The sequence below is a fragment of the Somniosus microcephalus genome, chromosome 1 (assembly GCF_052327205.1).
Source record: "Somniosus microcephalus isolate GS21.2 chromosome 1, FLI_Smic_1.0, whole genome shotgun sequence".
Taxonomy (NCBI): domain Eukaryota; kingdom Metazoa; phylum Chordata; class Chondrichthyes; order Squaliformes; family Somniosidae; genus Somniosus; species Somniosus microcephalus.
Window position 1 is genome coordinate 2,189,648 of NC_140987.1, and position 21,224 is coordinate 2,210,871.

Below are 21,224 nucleotides of genomic sequence, written 5' to 3' on the forward strand. Positions count from 1 at the left end.
GAAATGGCAGAGACTCTGAACAAATATTTTGCATTTGTCTTCACGGTAGAAGACACTAACAACATCCCAATAATAGATAATCAAGAGGCTACAGGGAGGGGGGAACTAAAGACTATCACTAAGGAAATAGTACTCGGTAAAATAATGGGACTAAAAGACGACAAGTCCCCTGGACCAGATGGCCTGCAGGGGCTTAAAAGAAGTGGCTGCAGAGATAGTGGATGCATTGGTTGAAAAATTCCCTGGACTCTGGAGAGGTCCCAACGGATTGGAAAACCGCTAATGTAACGCCCCTATTTAAGAAAGGAGGGAGGCAGAAAGCGGGAAACTATAGACAAGTTAGTCTAACATCTGTCGTTGGGAAAATGCTGGAGTCCTTCATTAAGGAAGCAGTAGCAGGGCATTTAGAAAAACACAACAGTCAAACAGTCAGCGTGGTTTTAGGAAAGGGAAATCATGTTTAACAAATTTGCTGGAGTTCTTTGAAGATGTCCACCCTGCTTGTTACAAGGGTGAGCTAGTGGATGTGGTGTATTTGGATTTCCTGAAGGCATTCGATAAGGTGCCACATAAAAGGTTACTGCATAAGATAAGAGCTCACGGAGTTGGGGGTAATATATTAGCATGGATAGCGAATTGGCTAACTAACAGAAAGCAGAGAGTCGGGATAAATGGGTCATTTTCTGGTTGGCAAATGGTAACTAGTGGGATGCCACAAGGATCGGTGCTGGGGCCCCAACTATTTACAGTCTACATTAATGGCCCAGAAAGCGCGCCGGCAGCTGAGCTGTAGGGCCCCGTGGAATTCCGATCCGGGGCCTGCTCAAACTCCCGGTGCGCAGTGCTTGCATATCCCAGGGGTGCAGTTAGTTCGATGCGTCCCCTGGGATCACGTGGGCTATGGGCAGCCAATCGGAGGAGGGAAAAGCCCATTCATAAGATTGACAGGAAGAGCTGTCAAAACTTATAAATACTACGGCTCCAAAATAGCAGTAAACCTTCAAATAATTTTTTTTTTAAATCGCACTTTTTAAATAAACTATAAATGACATTAAATAACTTTTAAACAATCATTTAAATTTTTGAAAAAAATAATTTTATATTCTAACGGGGCTAAAAATAAATTTACCTTGCTTTAAAGTATTTAAAAATAATAAACCTGTGGAAAAAATGTTTTAATTTTAATTAATTGACCACTTACCTTGTAAAAAGCAAGCCTTGCGCCTGCTTTTTACATTTCTAAATCCTGCAGGCTTACGATCCCGGGAAAACCTGCAAAAAAAAAACCTAAGTTCAAAGCGCACGCGCAGCCTCTCCTGCGCGCACGTTCGACCTTTGAACCTCTTCGTTCAGAGGATCGGAAGTGCCGGTTTCCCGCGCATGCGCAGTGCATGCAGAAAACCGGCACTTCCATTCGGCCTACGGGTGAGTACCCCGTGTGTACTCACCCGTGGAGACCCGAATTTCTGGGCCATTGACTTGGGTGAAGGGATCGAGTTTACAGTAGCCAAGTTTGCGGATGATACAAAGATGGGTGGGAAAGCAAGTTCTGCAGAGAACTCCAAGAATCTGCAAAGGGATATAGACAGGCTAGGTGAGTGGACAAACATTTGGCAGATGGAGTATAATGTGGGAAAATGCGAGGTTATTCACTTTGGCAGGAAAAATAAAAAAGCAAATTATTATTTAAATGGAGAGAGATTACAAAATGCTACAGTTCAGAGGGACCTGGGGGTCCTTGTGCATGAAACACAACGTTCGCATGCAGGTACAGCAAGTAATCAAAAAGGCAAATGGAATGTTGGCCTTTATTTCAAGGGGGTTGGAGTATAAAAGCAGGGAAGTCTTGCTACAACTGTACAGGGTATTGGTGAGACCACACCTGGAGTACTGCGTACAGTTTTGGTCTCCTTATTTAAGGAAGGATATACTTGCATTGGAGGCAGTTCAGAGAAGGTTCATTAGGTTAATTCCAGAGATGAGGAAAGGTTGAGCAGGCTGGGCCTATACTCATTGGAATTTAGAAGAATGAGAGGTGATCTTATTGAAACATATAAGATACTCTGGGGGCTCGATAAGGTAGATGCAGAGAGGATGTTTCCCCTCATGGGGGAAATCGAGAACTCGGGCACAGTCTCAGAATAAAGGGTCGCCCTTTTAGAACTGAGATGAGGAGGAACAACTTCTCTCATGGTTGTAAATTTGTGGAATTCTCTGCCCCAGAGAGCTGTGGAGGCTGGGTCAGTAAATACATTTAAGGTGGAGATACAGATTTTTGCAAGATAAGGGAGTGAAGGGTTATGGGGAGCAGGCTGGGAAGTGGCTTTGAGCCCAAGATCAGCCATGATCTTATTGAATGGCGGAGTAGGCTCGAGGGGCCAAGTGGCCTATTCCTGCTCCTATTTCTTATGTTCTTATGGAAGTATTAAGGGGTTTAGCAGCTTTAAAAATGGATAAATCCCCAGGCCCGGATGAAATGTATCCTTCGCTTAACAGCCTGGTAAAAGAGGAAATAGCAGAGGCCCTGACCATCCTTTTCCAATCCTCTCTGGCTTCAGGTGTGGTGCTGGAGGACTGCTAATGTGGTACCCTTGTTTAAAAAGGGAGAAAAGTATAGACCAATTAATTACAGGCCAGTCAGCTTAACCTTGGTGGTGGGAAAAATATTGGAAAGAATTCTGAAGGGCTCAGTACTAGGTCCCTTGCTTTTTGTGGTATATATCAATGATCTAGACTTGAATATAGGGGGTATGATTAAGAAGTTTGCAGCTGATACTAAAATCGGCTGTGTGGTTTGATACTGAAGAAGGAAGCTGTAGACTGCAGGAAGACATCAATAAATTGGTCAGGTGGGCAGAACAGTGGCAAATGGAATTCAATCCGGAGAAGTGTGAAGTAATGCATTTGGGGAGGGCTAACAAGGAAAGGGAATACACATTAAATGGTAGGACACTGAGTACAGGGAACTCTTTGGCATCCGGCACCAACGGGACCGGGATGGTGCCGGTTGATTAAAAATTCCGGATGACGGAGTGGGTTATCTACCGGGGCTATTTTTAACAAACAAAAATTTTAAAAATCAAGAAATGTGCAGTATACAGTAATTGGTACTCACCTACAGAATGTTGTGTTAAATGGATGGTGGAAGATGCTTGATTAAGTACAGTACTGCCAGTTGAGGGTAATCCATAACTCTTTAATTACTTAACAGTACAAGAAACTTTCGTTTGACCGGAGGTTAAATGTCCGGAAAGCTCTATCTACCGGCAAAATTCAGGAGCCGTTTCCTATAAGTTTTTTTTACTTCTCGTTGCTTTTTTTTTTCCAGTCAGGCTCTGCAAGGTCTAGCTGAAGCTGTTGCTTAGCTACAGAGATGCTTTTAAGCTGCGGCCGACTGTTTTGAAGCTGTTGTTAAGCAACAGGGTTTGTTGATTCACACGGAGCTCAAAAGCTCCCTATGTTTTAACATTAGCGCTGGTTTCTACGGCAGTTTTGATGGTACAGCACCAGCTCGGTCCCGTCAGTGCCGGATACCAGAAAGCTTCCTGTAAAACAAAACTTATACAGTAAACAGAAAAATGGCGGATCAGAAGAGACTACCAGCAGCGCGGGAGAGTCAGACTCCTGTTATTGAGGTGTTCGGACTTCCGACAGCGCCAAGAAGCTGAGTAGTGGCAGTTTGGAGAACTAATATAATAGCAAAATACTACGGATGCTGGAAATCTGAAATAACAACAGAAAATGCTGGAAATACTCAGCAGGCCAGGCAGCATCTGTGGAGAGAGAAACAGAGTTAATGTTTCAGGTCTGGGACCCTTCATCAGAACTGGAAAAAGCCGGAGACCTAACAGATGCCAAGCAGGTGCAGAGACGGGGCCGGGGGGGGTGGTGCGGTGGTTAGGAGGGGAGGAAGGAATTGAAAGAACACCCTGTACTATTGAAAGAGGTAGGAAAGATAAAATGTTGCAAATGGGAGTGGCAAAAGTCATACTGCATGAAAAATGGGGGCAGGGATAATTATCTGAAATTGTTGAACTCAATGTTGAGTCCGGCAGGCTGCAAAGTGCCCAATCGAAAGATGAGGTGCTGTTCCTCGAGCTTGCGTTGAGCTTCATTGGAACAATGTAATAGCCCGAGGACAGAGAGATCAGAGTGGGAGTGAAGCGGTGAATTAAAGTGACAGGCGACCGGAAGCTCAGGGTCACCCTTACGGACTGAACGGAGGTGTTCCGCAAAGCGGTCGCCCAATCTGCGTTTGGTCTCCCCAATGTAGAGGAGACCGCATCGTGAGCAGCGAATACAGTATACTAGATTGAAAGAAGTACAAGTAAATCGCTGTTTCACCTGGAAGGGGTGTTTGGGGCCCTGGACAGTGGGAAGGGGGGAGGTATAGGGGCAGGTGTTACATCTCCTGCGCTTGCACGGGAAGGTGCCAGGGGAAGGGGTGCTGGGGGTGATTGAGGAGTGGACCAGGGTGTCGCGGAGGGAACGGTCCCTTCGGAATGCTGAAAGGGCATTTTCTGTTATTTCGGATTTCCAACATCTGCAGTATTTTGCTACCGAGGTGAGGGGATGATGTGTTTGGTGGTGGGATCACATTGGAGGTGGCGGAAATGGCGGAGGATGATCCGTTGGATGTGGAGACTGGTGGGGTGAAAGGTGAGGACAAGGGGAACCCTATCGTGGTTCCGGGAGGGAGGGGAAGGGGTGAGAGCAGAAGTGCAGGAAATAGAACGGACACGGTCGAGGGCCGTGTCAACCACGGTAGAGGGGAATCCTCGGTTGAGGAAAAAGGAAGATATGTTGGAAGCACTAGTATGGAACTCCCAGTTTCTCCGTCTCCGCCGCGTCTGTTCTGACGATTACAGGATTACAGGAGCAGGCTCGAAAGTCCGAATGGCCTACTCCTGCTCCTATCTTCTATGTACCCCCACTGACTAACTCGGCCACCACGGGAGACACGGACTCAGACTCGGCAACATTTAGAAAAATAGAAACATAGAAGATAGGAGCAGGAGTAGGCCATTCGGCCCTTTGAGCCTGCTCCGCCATTCAATGAGATCATGGCTGATCATCCAAATTCAGTACCCTGTCCCTGCCTTCTCCCCATATCCCTTGATCCCTTTAGCCTTAAGAAATATATTCAACTCTTTCTTGAATATATTTAATGAACTGGCCTCCACCACTCTCTGTGGCAGAGAATTCCACAGGTTCAGCACTTTCTGGGTGAAGAAATTCCTCCTCATTTCAGTCCTAAATGGTTTACCCCTTATCCTTAGATTATGACCCCTGGTTCTGGACTCCCCGGCCATCAAACATCCTTCCTGCATCTAGTCTGTCCAGGCCTGACAGAATTTTATAGGTTTCAATGAGATCCCCTCTCAATCTTCTAAACTCCAGCGAGTACAAGCCCAATCGACGCAATCTCTCCTCGTACGTCATTTTTGCCATCCCAGGTATCAGCCTGGAGAATTTTCGCTGCACTCCTTCCATGGCAAGAACGTCCTTCCTCAGATAAGGTGACCAAAACTGCGCACAATACTCAAGGTGCGGTCTCAACAAGGCCCTGTACAACTGTAGCAAGACATCCTTGTTCCTGTACTCGAACCCTCTTGCTACGAAGGCCAACATACCATTTGCCTTCTTAACCGCCTGCTGCATCTGCATGCTTACCTTCAGCAACTGGTGCACAAGAACACCCAGGTCTCTTTGCACTTCTGCTTCTCCCAATCTATTGCCATTTAAATAATAATCTGCCTTCCTGTTTTTGTCACCAAAGTGGATAACCTCACATTTATCCACATTATAGTGCATTTGCCATGTTTCTGCCCAATCACCCAACCTGTCCAAATCATACTGGAGTTTCAGGACATCCTCCTCACAGCATACCCTCCCACCCAGCTTTGTGTCGTCTGCAAATTTGGAGATATTACATCCAATTCCCTCGTCCAGATCATTAATATATATTGTGAACAGCTGGGGTCCTAGGACCGATCCTTGCGATACCCCACTAGTCACTGCCTGCCACTCGGAAAACGACCCGTTTATTCCAACTCTTTGCTTTCTGTCCGCCAACCAGTTCTCTATCCAAGTCAATACCTTGCCCCCCAATCCCATGTGCCTTAATTTTGCACGCTAATCTCTTATGCGGGACCTTATCGAAAGCCTTCTGAAATTCCAAATACAGCACATCCACTGGTTCTCCCTTATCTATTTTACCAGTTACATCCTCAAAAAATTCCAGTAGATTAGTCAAGCATGATTTACCTTTTGTAAATCCATGTTGACTTTGTCCGATCCTGTCACTGCTTTCCAAGTGCTCTGCTATTACATCTTTTATAATGGACTCTAGCATTTTCCCCACTACCGATGTCAGGCTTACCGGTCTGTAATTCCCCGCCTTTTCTTTACCACTTTTTTTGAATAGTGGGGTAACATTAGCTACCCTCCAATCCATGGGTACTGTTCCAGAGTCTATCGAGCTCTGCTACCTTTCTGGCTATTGAGGTGTTGTTTTCGGAGTATGAATTTTGCTGGTTAATAGAGAATTCTGGATATTTAGGTGCCATTTAAACGAGAGTTTCCTGTAGTGTAGAGAAACAAAAAGACCTTGGAGTGCATGTCCACAGATCCCTGAAGGTAGCAGGCCAAGTAGATAAGGTGGTTAAGAAGGCATTCGGAATGCTTGCCTTTATTAGCCGTGGTATAGAATACAAGAGTGGGGGGGCGGTTATGCTTCAACTGTATAAAACACTAGTTAGGCCTCAGCTAGAGTACTGCGTGCAGTTCTGGTCACCACATTACAGGAAAGGTGTGATTGCACTAGAAAGGGTACAGAGGAAATTTACAAGGATGTTGCCGGGAATAGCGAATCTTAGCTATGAGGAAAGACTGGATAGGCTGGGTCTGTTTTCCTTGGAACAGAGGAGGTTGAGGGGAGAGACCTTATTGAGGTGTATAAAATTGAGGGACCTAGATAAAGTGGATAGAAAGGACCTATTTCCCTTAGCAGAGGGGTCAAAAACCAGGGGGCACAGATTTAAAGTAATTGGTGGAAGGTTTAGAGGGGATTTGAGGGGAAATTTCTTCACCCAGAGGGTTGTGGGGGTCTGGAACTCACTGCCTGAAAGGGTGGTAGAGGCAGGAACCCTAACCACATTTAAAAAGTACTTGGACGTGCACTTGGGATGCTCTAACCTGCAGGGCTACGGACCAAGAGCTGAGAAGTGGGATTAGGCTGGATAGAGCTCTTTGTTGGCCGGCACGGACACGATGGGCCGAAATGGCCTCCTTCCGTGCTGTAACTTTCTATGATTTAAGGTGATTGGCAGAAGAACCAAAGGCAACATGAGGAAAAACTTTTTTACGCAGCGAGTGGTTAGGATTTGGAATGCACTGCCTGAAAGGGTGGTGGAGGCAGACGCAATCATGGCTTTCAAAAGGGAATTTAATAAATACCTGAAGGAAAAAAAATTGCAGGGCTACAGGAAAAGAGCAGGGGAGTGGGAGTAGCTGAAGTGCTCTTGCAGCGAGCAGGCACGGGCTCGACGGGCCGAATGGTGGCCTCCTGTGCTGTAACTATTCTATGATAATGGTCTTCTCATTTACCACATTCCTAGTCAAGTAATCTTACCCTCAGCGTGTCTGGAATTGTTCCCAGAAATCCACCCCTCAACATTAGACAACACAGCCCATTATAATCTTTTACATATGCAAGTACCAGCCGAAATTTCCAAATATCTTCTAACTTTCCCCAGTTTCCTGTGCTTTTACCTGTAAGATTCAGGTTTGAAGTTCTGAGCATTGAGAATTGCACATTTTAGTTTCATAGTTCGCACTGTCTATCAGATCAACATGTGGAAAAGTCTCGAGTGATTTACTGCTAAGTGAAGGTATGAGCAGTTGAACTCGCATATCCTTATTCTACTTTTGGTGGCCTGCTAATAATTGAAAAGCTCAAATAAAGGTATGGATAGCACGTGGTGTGGAACCTTTAAAGAAGCATTGTTCCCTAGATGATCTACCTGCCCCTAAATAGCATGAAGGCAGTTTTTGTTTGGCTGTGGAGTTTAAACTTCTAAGGACGATCATACCCATTGTAGTCAATGTGACCCTTAAAAATTCCTTTAATCCCAATAAAATGTAAGTAAAATTTGTTTAAAAGGAAATAATGTTCTTTTGTAGAGAGCTGAAGGATAACCTTGGCAGTGATGATCCAGAGGGCGATATTCCAGTCCTCCTGCAGGCTGTCCTGGCTAGAAACCCCAACGTCTTCAGGGAGAAAAGCATGCAGAATCGATATGGTGTCGTACAGAGTGGTGAGTAGTACACATACAGCAAACCCTGGATCAGCTACTGATTTACAGGAACTGAATGGCAAGTTATTTTTTGTTGTATGGGATACTGGGATTTTTACCAGGGATTTAGAATTAATCGCATTTTGCAATTCCATCATTTAAAATTAAGGCCACTGGCTTACACTGCCTGAATAATTCAGAATCTTTATTATGTAGCATTCTGGGATTCCTGCTCGTGTTTTGGGATCAAATTCCACAATTTTGTACGCTTTACCATGAAACTGTAAATCAGTGGCTTTGCTCATCAGAAGCATTGGAATTATTAGTAATTGCTTCATAAAGATAGGTGGGGGGGGGGAAACCGTTTGAATTTTTCTTTTACCTTCAGTGACTGAGGTTAGCAGTTGGATGGCCAGCTGTCAATGGTCTGCTGATGCTGCTCCAGTCTACTGATACTGCTAGGCATGCGAGAACAACCTGGGGTGACTTGGCTGTCATTTTCCAACCCTATGTAAGGAAGTGCCTCCATTTGGCAGATTATACTCCTGGAACTGGGAAATTCCTGTGGATGTAAAACTATGTTTCAAAACTGCATGTGTTCGAGAAACCACACAACACACAATTTAGTAAATTTATTTTTAAAGTTCCACTGGAGCCCTGATCAGGTCAACTCTTCTCTACCAAAGGAAAAGTGATTTTGTGAAGGGTGAAACTGTGTATGTAAGAACTGCCATTCTTGTGTTTTAAATAATCACTATCTGTAGAAATATACATCTCTCTCCAATTTAATTTTAAATTTTGAATCACATGTTTAACTGAGGCCCTCTCAGGTTGGCATAAAAGATTTCATGGCAAGAGCAGGGGCGTTCTCACTCTGCTGGCCAGTATTTATCCCTCACCCAACACCACTGAAAGAGATTCTCTGCTCATTTCTCATTGCTGTTTGTGGGACCTCACTGGGTGCAAATTGGTTGCCTCGTTTTACTACAAAAACAAGTAATTCCACTTCTAAAAGTAATTCATCTTATTTATTTATTATATATATATAAAAGGATCCGTCCGTCTGTCTGCCTGCGTGTCTGTCTGTCTGTGTGTATGTCCGCTATACACTCAAGTTATAGAGCGTACCTGCACATATGTTATATCAAAAGAAAGCTTATGATTAGGGGAGTGTCATAGGCATATTTACTTTTTGGTCAGACAAAAATTGTTCGGACAGTATACAAAAAACATTCAAAAACCTGATGGTTGACCAATCTTACGGGGGAATCCGCTCATTAGCGTTGATTGACTTGATGGTTGACCAATCCTATGGAGTAGGCGGGGCCTAATCCTTCAAACTGCCGTTTTACAAAAAAGCCTTGGCAACGCCAGGCCCCCAGCTAGTTGGTTCTAAAGCTCTTTGGGACATCCTGAGGTCATGAAAATTGCTTTACAAATGCAAGTTTGTTCATTCTTTGAATTGGCTTCACTGTACGGACATGTTGTGTTTCAGGTATCATGCAGCAACAGATTATCCAACACCAACAGTACAAACTACCCCAGAATTCCATACACGGGAGCCCTGCATCCTCCACATTTCAACAATCTACAATCTCGCACAGTCCTTCCAGGTAATGTGCATCACATCATTCGAATCTCCAGAACTTAATTCAATAGTGACTTATTTTTAAATATCTAATTAGTTAATAGTGTGCAATTCTAATTTCTAAAAGTTAAATAGATGAAAAATAGCACAAGGCTGTCTGGGTCCTTCAGGTAGTACCGGGACGTATACCAGCTGACAAAGGTGCTGATCCCCAAAAGCTTGTGTCTGGTCACTTGATCCAATATCATGTTGTGTTTCAGTTCTGAATGGTAAAAAGGAAAATTCTGTCATATTCCTGCCATTCTTTTTTTTTATACAATAACTTCAATTTTATTACTTTCTACCTCATTTGTTCAGCTTTCTTATACACTTAGGATGTGTTGTCATCCAAGGAAAAATCAGCTTGGAATACTGCCCCTTCTGAGAGTTGTGATCAGGCACACTCAACACACTACCGTATACCTGACTTCATTCTAGTTGTTCTCGTCAGTAGACTTGTTTGTACTCATGCACATCGGAAAAAGTTTAGTAGCCTTCTGATCTTTTTTATTGAATTATTGTAGTTAACGTTCATAGCAACTGTGGGTAAAGTTTCATAAACTTTGAGTTTCAGTTTTATGAGTCATCAATACCATTGTCTCCACCAGCTGGTATATGTAGGCGCACTACCTGAAGGGCCCACTCAAGTCTGCAGCCTCTCCTGAGTTCAGTGATCCATATCAAATTTCTGTAACGGTTCTGGCGACAAGTGATGAAAGAATCAATATCTTCAGCCATTTCATTAACCGCTTCTGTACAGTGCAGATGTTTGCAGCTTGTTAGCAGTTAAGGACTCGGTTCTAATTAAGACCTCCCAGTAACATAATGCTCGCAAGCCCAAGTTGACAACCAAAGCATCTACCTCAATTTTTCTGAAAGGTTCCTTCAGTTGCATGTTTTTCACTACATAAGCATCATTTGTACAAATGGTCCTCCCCCTGGTTCTTGTACTGTTATTAATAAACCTCAACAGCATCAGTCACCTAGTGCCCAAAGCTTAGTAGGTTGTACCACAGGTGCAGGAAAAGCATGCAATCTTGGAAGAAAGCAATGTTTTTGAGAAGCATTAATAGGTTGTGGAAACTGTTCAACAATGTTGTGTACCGGAACCCCACTCACAGTTGCTCTGCTGCAGTCTACGGACTCCTTATTCAAACAAGAATTCCATTTGAGATGTGACTGGAAATATTCTACTACCCAACCCCGGTGCACGGGTCATACAAAGAGGATTGGTTGCAGCTGTCTCTCAGGTCCTTGCATGTGTCCATTAACTTTCACCCACGGTTTGAATTTCATTCTGGGCAAGCCGGTGTCCGAACCACTTAAGCTTATGGCTTAGCATGATTTTAATCGCCTGATACTTGAGTGTTACTTTGTTGGACCTCATTTTAACAGAGCTAGTAAACTTCATTTTTACCTGGTTGTTTCACCTCATCTTGTTTGATATATGGATAGGAGAGCTTTTTGTCTCCTATGCTGGTATCAGTCACCCTGGGAAGTACTTCCTGGGGAGAGAAGGTGAGAGTAATTATGCCCGAATGACTCGTGAATATCACCGAATGGCTGTTTCAAGGTGGCACAGAATGAGTCTCCGGACACGGCTACTCGGGTGTTCTCTTAGTCAATTGTGAACTGAGCGATGGGGAGAGGAATGATGCTGTGACCAAAGGCAGCATAAAGATGGTTTACAACAGATGGCCTGAGGAAATTATGTAGCCAGAGTAAATTAAACTAGTTCAGCACTAAACAGTGAAATTGAACTGGTCACAATAGTATTGTGTAGTTCTCAGTTTAGGAAAGCAGACCACCCTGCCATTAGCTTCCACACAACTGCGTAGTATGAATGAGCTGCATAAATGTGGGAACTTGGGTAAACATTGTTTCCTATTTGTCTACAGTCGATTTGTACCACCTCAGTCAAGTTCTACCAACAGATACATGACTCAGCAGAACAGTCCTGTACCCAGTCCATATGCTCCCCAGAGTCCTCCAGGTTACATGCAATATCCACAGCATCCTCCAAGCTACACACAGCATCAGCAGATACAACAAGGTAAGTGTTGAAAGAATTTTTGAAATAGACGACATGCAGGCATGTACAAGTGTTGAATCTTTGCATTGTGGTTCCACACTGACCAGCTAGAATCCATTTGCCTACTTGCTTCACAGGCTGCTGGTTAGAGTCTTGGGGCTGCCTGCCTGCCCAAATTGGCCAGCTGACCTTGTGAAGGATTGTCAATTCTTCACCAGGATTCTAGGTGGGGCTGGATATGCTTCTTCATAGTTGTTTGACATTGGGGTAGAGTAATATTATGGTATATCCTGAGTGTACATCAACTTCAAAAGTTGTGGAAAGCTTGCCAGGCAGGAGCTGGTCCACTATATATGAGGCTCCCCACCCCCCAAGGAGCTCCCAGATAGGTGAGAGAAGCCTTCTTGAGGAGCTCCCAGATAGGTGAGGCAACCCTTCCTGAGGAGCTCCCAGATAGGTGAGACAACCCTTCCTGAGGAGCTCCCAGATAGGTGAGACAAGCCTTCTTGAGGAGCTCCCAGATAGGTGAGACAAGCCTTCTTGAGCTCCCAGATAGGCGAGACAAGCCTTCTTGAGGAGCTCCCAGATAGGTGAGACAAGCCTTCCTGAGGAGCTCCCAGATAGGTGAGACAAGCCTTCCCGAGGAGCTCCCAGATAGGTGAGACAAGCCTTCCCAAGGAGCTCCCAGATAGGTGAGGCAAGCCTTCCTGAGGAGCTCCCAGATAGGTGAGACAAGCCTTCCTGAGGAGCTCCCAGATTCCCCACTCCCATCACCCACAGAGGTCCTGCATAGGTGATGCACTTCCCCTCTCCTGCCATCTCTCATGGAGGCCTCGCATGGATAAAGCTCTTACCACTCCATCTCACCACCCCCCCCCCCCCCTTTTACGGCAAGGCTCTTCTCTCACAGAGGTCCTCTAAGAAACATAAGAAATAGGAGCAGGAGTAGGCCATTCAGCCCTTCGAGCCTGCTCCGCCATTCAATGAGATCACGGCACATCTGCCTCAACTCCATTCACCGGCCCTATCGCCATATCCCTTGATGCCCTTACTAGTCAGAAATCTTATCGAATTCTGTTTTGAATATACCCAATGACTGAGCCTCCACAGCCCTCTGGGGCAGAGAATTCCAAAGATTCGCCACCCTTCTCATCTCAGTCCTGAATGGTCTGCCCTTTATCTTGAGGCTATGGCCCCTGGTTCTATACTCTCCAGCCAAGGTAAACATTCTCCCAACATCCATCCTATCAAGCCCTTTAATTATTTTTTAATGCTTCAATAAGATCCCCTCTCATTCATCTTAATTCAAGAGAATACAGGCCTAGTTTACTCAATCTCTTCTCATACGACAGTCCCGCCATCCCAGTAATCAATCTCGTCAACCTTCGTTGCACTCCCTCTATGGCAATTATATCCTTCCTTAGTTAAGGAGGCCAAAATTTTACACATTACTCCAGGTGTGGCCTCACCAAGGCCCTATATAATTGGAATAAGACTTCTTTACTCCTTTACTCAAATCCTCTTGTAATGAAGGCCAGTATACCATTTGCCTTCCTAATGGCTTGCTGCACCTGCACATTCATTTTCAGTTACTCATTTACAAGGACACCCAGGTCTCTGAACATCTGCATTCCCCAATCTTTCACCATTTAGGAAATACTCTGCCTTTCTGTTTTTTCTACCAAAGTGGATAACTTCACATTTATCCACATTATATTCCATCTGCCATGTTCTCGCCCACTCACTGAGCCTGTCCCTTGAAGCCTCTTCACATCCTCTTCACAACTGACACTGCCACCTAGCTTTGTATCATCAGCAAATTTGGAAATGTTACATTTAGTCCCCTCATCCAAATCATTGATATAGATTGTGAATAGCTGGGGCCCAAGCACCGATCCTTGCGGTACTCCACTAGTCACATCCTGCCAACCTGAAAAAGACCCGTTTATCCCTACTCTGTTTTCTGTCTGTTAACCAATTCTCAATCTATGCTAGTATATTGCCCCCAATTCCATGTGCCCTAATTTTGTTCACCAACCTCTTGTGTTGGATCTTATCGAAGGCCTTCTGAAAATCCAAATAGACCACATCTACCAGTTCCCCTATGTCTACTCCACTAGTTACATCCTCAAAGAACTCCAATAGGATTGTCAAACAGGATTTCCCTTTCATAAATCCATGTTGACTCTGCCCAATCTTACTATTAGTTTCTAAGTGCCCAGTTATTGCATCCTTTATAATAGATTCCAGCATTTTCCCAACTACTGATGTGAGGCTAACAGGTCTGTAGTTCCCCGTTTTCTCTCTCCCTCCTTTCTTAAATAGCGGGGTTACATTTGCTATCCTCCAATCTGCAGGAACCGTTGCAGAATCTATAGAATTTTGGAAGATGACAACCAATGCGTCCACTATCCCAATGGCCACTTCTTTCAAAACCCTAGGATGTAGGTCATCTGGTCCTTGGGATTTATCGACTTTTAGTCCCATTAATTTTGCTAGTTCTGTTTTTTTTACTAATAATTTCTTTAAGTTCCTCATTCTCGTCACACCCTTGGTTTTCTCATATTTCTGGGGTTTTTTTTGTCTCCCTCCGTGAAGACAGAAATAAAGTATTTATTTAATTTCTCAGCCATTTCCTCATTCCCCATTATAAATTCTCCTGTCTCTGACTGTAAAGGACCTACATTTAGCTTCGCCAGTCTTTTCCTTTTCACATACCTATAGAAGCTTTTACAATCCGTTTTTATATTTTTCGCTAGTTTGTGCTCATGTTCCATTTTCCCTTTCTTTATCAATTTCTTGGCCCCCCTTTGCTGATTTCTAAAAAGATCCCAATCCTCAGGCTGACTGCTTTTTCTGGCAACTTTATAAGCTTCCTCCTTTGACTTAATACTAGCTTTAATTTGTTTTGTTAACCATGGTCGGATCACTTTTCCTTTTCGGTTTTTATGCCCCAGAGGAATATATGTTTGTTGCAAATTATGCATTATTTCCTTGAATGTTAGCCATTGTATGTCCACCTTCATACCTTTTAGTGTAGTTTTGTGTACCTTTTAGTGTAGTCATCCACTCTGTGGATGGAGCTCTATTCTAACCCCCTCATCACTGTTCTTCCCTCATTCACTACTGAGACAGATTGAGGAGGCCCCATTTTGGTGAGATTCTTTTGGGGAAATCAGACATGCCTTTCTTGGTACCAGTATTTATTTTCAGGTTAAGTTTTCTGGGGGAGTGTGGGGGGTTTCATAATTCTTGCTCATAGTTCTGAATGCTTGTTTTTCCGTCCTTAGAGTTGCACGGTTCCCCTCTGGTATCAGGGCCTACGTATTCTGGGAGTCCTCAGAGACCTGTGCAACCCTGTCTGATAGTCCAGGCTCAGCCTTCTCCTCAGCAGCAACAGTCAACCTCCACACTAGGTAAAGAATGCACCATTTCAGCCGTCCTGCATATTACAGCAGGGCATGAAATAAGTGGAGATGTGTGGCCAATGCTTGTGCAATATGCAGAATTAGTATTACACAGTTTGGGGAAAAAATGGAAATGTAACAAGCCATTCGTCCTAGCAAGTTGAAATTCTTGCTATGATTGTGCACTGCTTACTTGGTTTGAAAAGAAGCAAGAATTCCCGGTGGATAAGGCATTCCTTTCATTACATTAATTGCTCTGTTTAATTACTGTCAGCACTTGGCAACTGAAAAGTATCTTTCGGATGGTTTCTTTCTCTGATCAGAGTTGTCTGTGATCTCTTATTTAGGTAACCTGCAATTTGTTAAAAACAACTTGTTTTCATACTATTCATTATAGTGTTGTCACTTGGCACCATACACAGTCGGAAAAATGCACTTAAGCCAATAACCCATAAAGTGTGATGCGCTTCTTAATTAACCATCAGTGGCAGATCTGTATCCAGCAGTCTTTACCTTAGCATTGTACAATTCAAAGTACTCTTCAGTCACAGCACAAATTGGGAAGCACCAATTCTAGAATTGTCCTAATTCCTTTTTTACAGTTCAAGTGAACATAATGAAAACTACAAAAACTCATGATTACTGATGAAATCCGAGTGACAGCACTGTCATGGATAAATTTATATAGTCAAACTAATGGTTCCCATGAAAATAGTCCTTAGCAAATACGTCTGTTTCATTGCTTCAATGATATGTGGCAGACACTACAGACTCTGCCCAGAGAATAAATGTTTGTGAAACACTCATTATAAATGCAGAGGAGAGCGGGTAATGTAATGAAGGGAAAGAGGTAACTTAATTGTATGAGTTCCTTCCAAAATATTCATCTGTTAAACACACTCTTAGACTCTTTGCAGAGAAAGTGACTATGTAATTCTAAAGAAAAAACTTGCTAGTACATTTCCCCTTATTAAAGGTAGGGGAACCACAGCCGGTGCTCCTTGGATGACGAGGGAGATAGAGAATATGATGAAACAAAAAAAGAGGGTGTATGATGCATGTCAGGTGAATTCTTCAAGTGAGAACCAGACTAAATACAATAAGTTGAGAGGGGAAGTGAAGAGGAAAATAAGACTGGCAAAGAGAGAATATGAGAATAGAATGGCGGTTAACATAAAAGGGAACCCAAAAATCTTCTACCAGCATGTAAATAGTAAGCGGGTAGCAAGAGGCGGGGTGGGACCTATTGGGGACAAAGAAGGTGATATATGCTTGGAGGCGCAGGGCAAGGCTAGAATACTCAATGAGTACTTTGTATCGGTGTTTACTAAGGGAGAGGATGCTGACGCAAAATTGGTAGAAGCGGAGATGGTAGAGGTAATGGAAGGTAGAGTTCCAATCCGAAACTAGGGTCTAAACAAAGGAAACTACAAAGGTATGAGGAGTGAGCTGGCTATGATAGATTGAGGAGTTTCATTAAAAGGTATGACAGTGGATAGGCAATGGCTGACATTTAAGGAACGAATGCACGAATTGCAACAGTTATACATTCCTTTCTGGCGCAAAAACAGAAAAGGAATAGCAGCCCAACCATGGCTAACAAAAGAAATTAAGGATAGTATTAGATCCAAAGAGGAGTCATATAAAGTTGCCAGAAAAAGTTACAAGCCTGAGGATTGGGAGCAGTTTAGAATTCAGCAAAAAAGGACCAAGAGATAGATTAAGAGGGGAAAATAGAGTATGAAAGTAAACTTGCAAGGATTTCTGACTAGCAAGGGCATCAAGGGATATGGCGATAGGGCCGGTGAATGGAGTTGAGGCAGAAGATCAGCCATGATCTCATTGAATGGCAGAGCAGGCTCGAAGGGCTGAATGGCCTACTCCTGCTCCTATTTCTAATGAACATAAAAGCGGACTGTAAAAGCTTCTGCAAGTATGTAAAAAGAAAAAGATTAGTGAAGACAAATGTAGGTCCCTTACAGTCAGAAATGGGAGAATTTATAATGGGGAACAAGGAAATGGCAGCGCAATTAAACAAATACTTTGGTTCTGTCTTCATGGAAGAGGACACAAATAACTTCCCAGAAATGCTGGGGAACCAAGGGTCTAGTGAGAAGGAGGAATTGAAGGAAATTAGTATTAGTAAAAAAAATAGTGCTGGAAAAATTAATAGGACTGAAAGCCGGTAAATCCCCAGGGCCTGATAATCTGCATCCAAGAAACATAGAAACATAGAAGATAGGAGCAGGAGTAGGCCATTCGGCCCCTCGAGCCTGCTCCGCCATTCAATGCGATCATGGCTGATCATCCAAATTCAGTACCCGGTCCCTGCTTTCTCCCCATACCCCTTGATCCCTTTAGCCTTAAGAAATATATCAAACTCCTTCTTAAATATATTTAATGTATTGGCCTCTACTGCCTTCTGTGGTAGAGAATTCCACAGGTTCACCACTCTCTGGGTGAAGAAATTTCTCCTCATTTCTGTCCTAAATGGCCTACCCCTTATCCTTAACATAAGAACATAAGACTGTGACCCCTGGTTCTGGACTCCCCGTCCATCGGGGAACATCCTTCTTGCATCTAGTCTGTCCAGTCCTGTCAGAATTTTATAATTTTCAATGAGATCCCCTCTCATTCTTCTAAACTCCAGCGAGTACAAGCCCAATCGACCCAATCTCTCATACGTCATTCCTGCCATCCCAAGTATCAGCCTGGTGAATCTTCGCTGAACTCCTTCCATGGCAAGAACATCCTTCCTCAGATAAGGCGACCAAAACTGCACACAATACTCAAGGTGTGGTCTCACCAAGGCCCTGTACAACTGCAGCAAGACATCCTTGTTCCTGTACTCAAACCCTCTCGCTACGAAGGCCAAGATGCCATTTGCCGCCTTAACCACCTGCTGCACCTGCATGCTTACCTTCAGCGACTGGTGCACATGGATCCCCAGGTCTCGTAGCACTTCCCCTTCTCCCAATCTATTGCCATTCAGATAATCTGCCTTCCTGTTTTTGCCACCAAAGTGGATAACCTCACATTTATCCACGTTATATTGCATCTGCCATGCTTTTGCCCAATCACCCAACCTGTCCAAATCATACTGGAGTTCCTTGACATCCTCCTCACAGCACACACGCCCACCCAGCTTTGTGTCGTCTGCAAATTTGGAGATATTACATCTAGTTCCCTTGTCTAGATCATTAATATATATTGTGAATAGCTGGGGCCCAAGGACCGATCCCTGCGTTACCCCACTAGTCACTGCCTGCCACTCGGAAAAAGACCCGTTTATTCCAACTCTTTGCTTTCTGTCTGCCAACCAGTTCTCTATCCGAGTCAATACCTTGCCCCCAATCCCATGTGCCTTAACTTTACACGCTAATCTCTTATGCGGGACCTTATCGAAAGCCTTCTGAAAGTCCAAATACACCACATCCACTGGTTCTCCCTTATCTATTTTACCAGTTACATCCTCAAAAAATTCCAGTAGATTAGTCAAGCACGATGTTAACTTTGTCCGATCCTGTCACTGTTTTCCAAGTGCTCTGCTATTACATCTTTTATAGTGGACTCTAGCATTTTCCCCACTACCGATGTCAGGCTTACCGGTCTGTAATTCCCTGTTTTCTCTCTACCACCTTTTTTGAATAGTGGGGTAACATTAGCTACCCTCCAATCCATGGGTACTGTTCCAGAGTCCATTGAATGCTGGAAGATGATCAGCAAAGCATCAACTATTTCTAGGGCCACTTTCTTAAGTACCCTAGGATGTAGATTGTCAGGCCCTGGGGATTTATCGGCCTTCAATCCCATCAATTTTCCTAACACCATTTCCCTACAAATACTGATTTCTTTTAGTTCCTCCCTTTCATCAGACCCTATGTTCCCCGACATCTCTGGGAGGTTATTTGTGTCCTCCTTTGTGAAGACAGAACCAAAATATGTATTTAATTGGTCTGCCATTTCTTTGTTCCCCATTATAAGTTCCCCTGATTCTGATCGCAAGGACCTGCGCTTGACTTGACCAATCTTTTTCTCTTCACAGATGTATAAAAGCTTTTACAGTCAGTTTTTATGTTCCCTGCAAGCTTACTCATATTCTATTTTCCCTTTCTTTATTAATCCCTTTGTCCTCCTTTGTTGAATCCTAAACTGCTCCCAATCCTCAGGTTTACTGCTTTTTCTGGCCAATTTATATGTCTTCTCCTTGGATCTTATGCTATCCCTAATTTCCCTTGTTAGCCACGGTTGAGTCACCTTTTTTGTTTTATTTTTATGCCAAACAGGGATGAACAAATTCTGTAGTTCATCCATGCGATCTTTGATTGTTTGCCATTGCCTATCCACCGTCAACCCTTTGAGTGACATTCCCCAATCAATCCTACCCAACTCGCGCCTCAGACCATCGTAGTTTCCTTTATTTAAATTTAGGACCCCAGTCTCTGAGTCGACTACTTCATTCTCCATCTTAATGAAGAATTCGATCATATTATGATCGCTCCGACCCAAGGGGCCTCATACAACAAGATTGCTAATTAATCCTTTCTCGTTACGTAATACCCAGTCTAAGATGGCCTGATCTCTGGTTGGTTTCTCGACATATTGGTCCAGGAAACCATCCCTTAAACACTCCAGGAATTCCTCCTCCACAGTATTGTTACTGATTTGGTTAGCCCAATCTATATGTAGATTAAAGTCACCCATGATGACTGCTGTGCCCTTATTGCACGCTTCCCTAATTTCCCTTTTAATGCCATCCCCAACCTCCGCCTTACTGTTTGGAGGTCTATATACCACTCCCAAGAGTACTAAGAGAGGTAGCCATGGAAATAGTGGATGCATTGGTTGTCATCTTCCATAATCTATAGAATTTTGGAACAGTTCCTGCAGATTGGAGGGTGGCAAATGTAACCCCAATATTTAAAAAAAGAGGGAGAGAAAACGGAGCTACAGACCGGTTAGCCTAACATCAGTCGTAGGGAAACTGCTAGAGTCTATTATAAAGGATGTGATAACAGGACACTTAGAAAATATCAACGGGATTAGACAAAGTCAACATGGATTTATGAAAGGGAAATCGTGTTTGACAAACCTACTGGAGTTTTTTGAGGATGTAACTGGTAGAATAGATAAGGGGGAACCAGTGGATGTGGTGTATTTGGATTTTCAGAAGGCCTATGATAAAGTCCCACATAAGAGGTTAGCGTGCAAAATTAAAGCACATGGGATTGGGGGTAATATACTGGCATAGATTGAAAATTGGTTAACAGACAGGAAACAGAGAGTAGGAATAAATGGGTCTTTTTCGGGGTGGGAGGCGGTGACTAGTGGGGTACCGCAGGGATCAGTGCTTGGGCCCCAGCTATTCACAATATATATCAATGATTTGGATGAGGGAACCAAATGTAATATTTCCAAGTTTGCTGACAACACGAAACAAGGTGGGATTGAGAGTTGTGAGGAGGATGCAAGAGGCTTCAAGGCGATTTAGACAAGTTGAGTGAGTGGGCAAATACATGGCAGATGCAGTATAACGTGGATAAATGTGAAGTTATCTACTTCGGTAGGAAAAACAGAAAGGCAGAGTATTATTTAAATGGTGATAGATTGGGAAATGCTGATGTAGAAAGGGACCTGGGTGTCCTTATATACCAGTCACTGAAAGCAAACATGCACTGCTGTGCATCTGCGAGGCTGAGAGCTATGTTGATAGCACGTTACGGGAGGTGGTCACCCCGCAGCTTAAGAATGTGCAGGCGGAGAGGGAATGGGTGACAGCCAGACAGAGGAGGAGGACCAGGCAGGTAGTGCAGGAGTCCCCTGAGCCCATCTTGCTCACCAACCAGTATTCGGTGCTGAGT

General features: G+C 43.8%; 1 protein-coding gene across 1 annotated transcript in view; it reads left to right on the forward strand.

The window, feature by feature from the left end:
• LOC147123888 (nipped-B-like protein) overlaps positions 1 to 21,224 on the forward strand; it is an 832,420-nt gene that overhangs the window by 435,277 nt on the left and 375,919 nt on the right. The window contains 4 exon segments of the mRNA XM_085963154.1: positions 8,185 to 8,318; positions 9,793 to 9,910; positions 11,823 to 11,977; positions 15,247 to 15,372. Of these exon segments, the coding sequence (XP_085819280.1) occupies positions 8,185 to 8,318; positions 9,793 to 9,910; positions 11,823 to 11,977; positions 15,247 to 15,372 (533 nt within the window).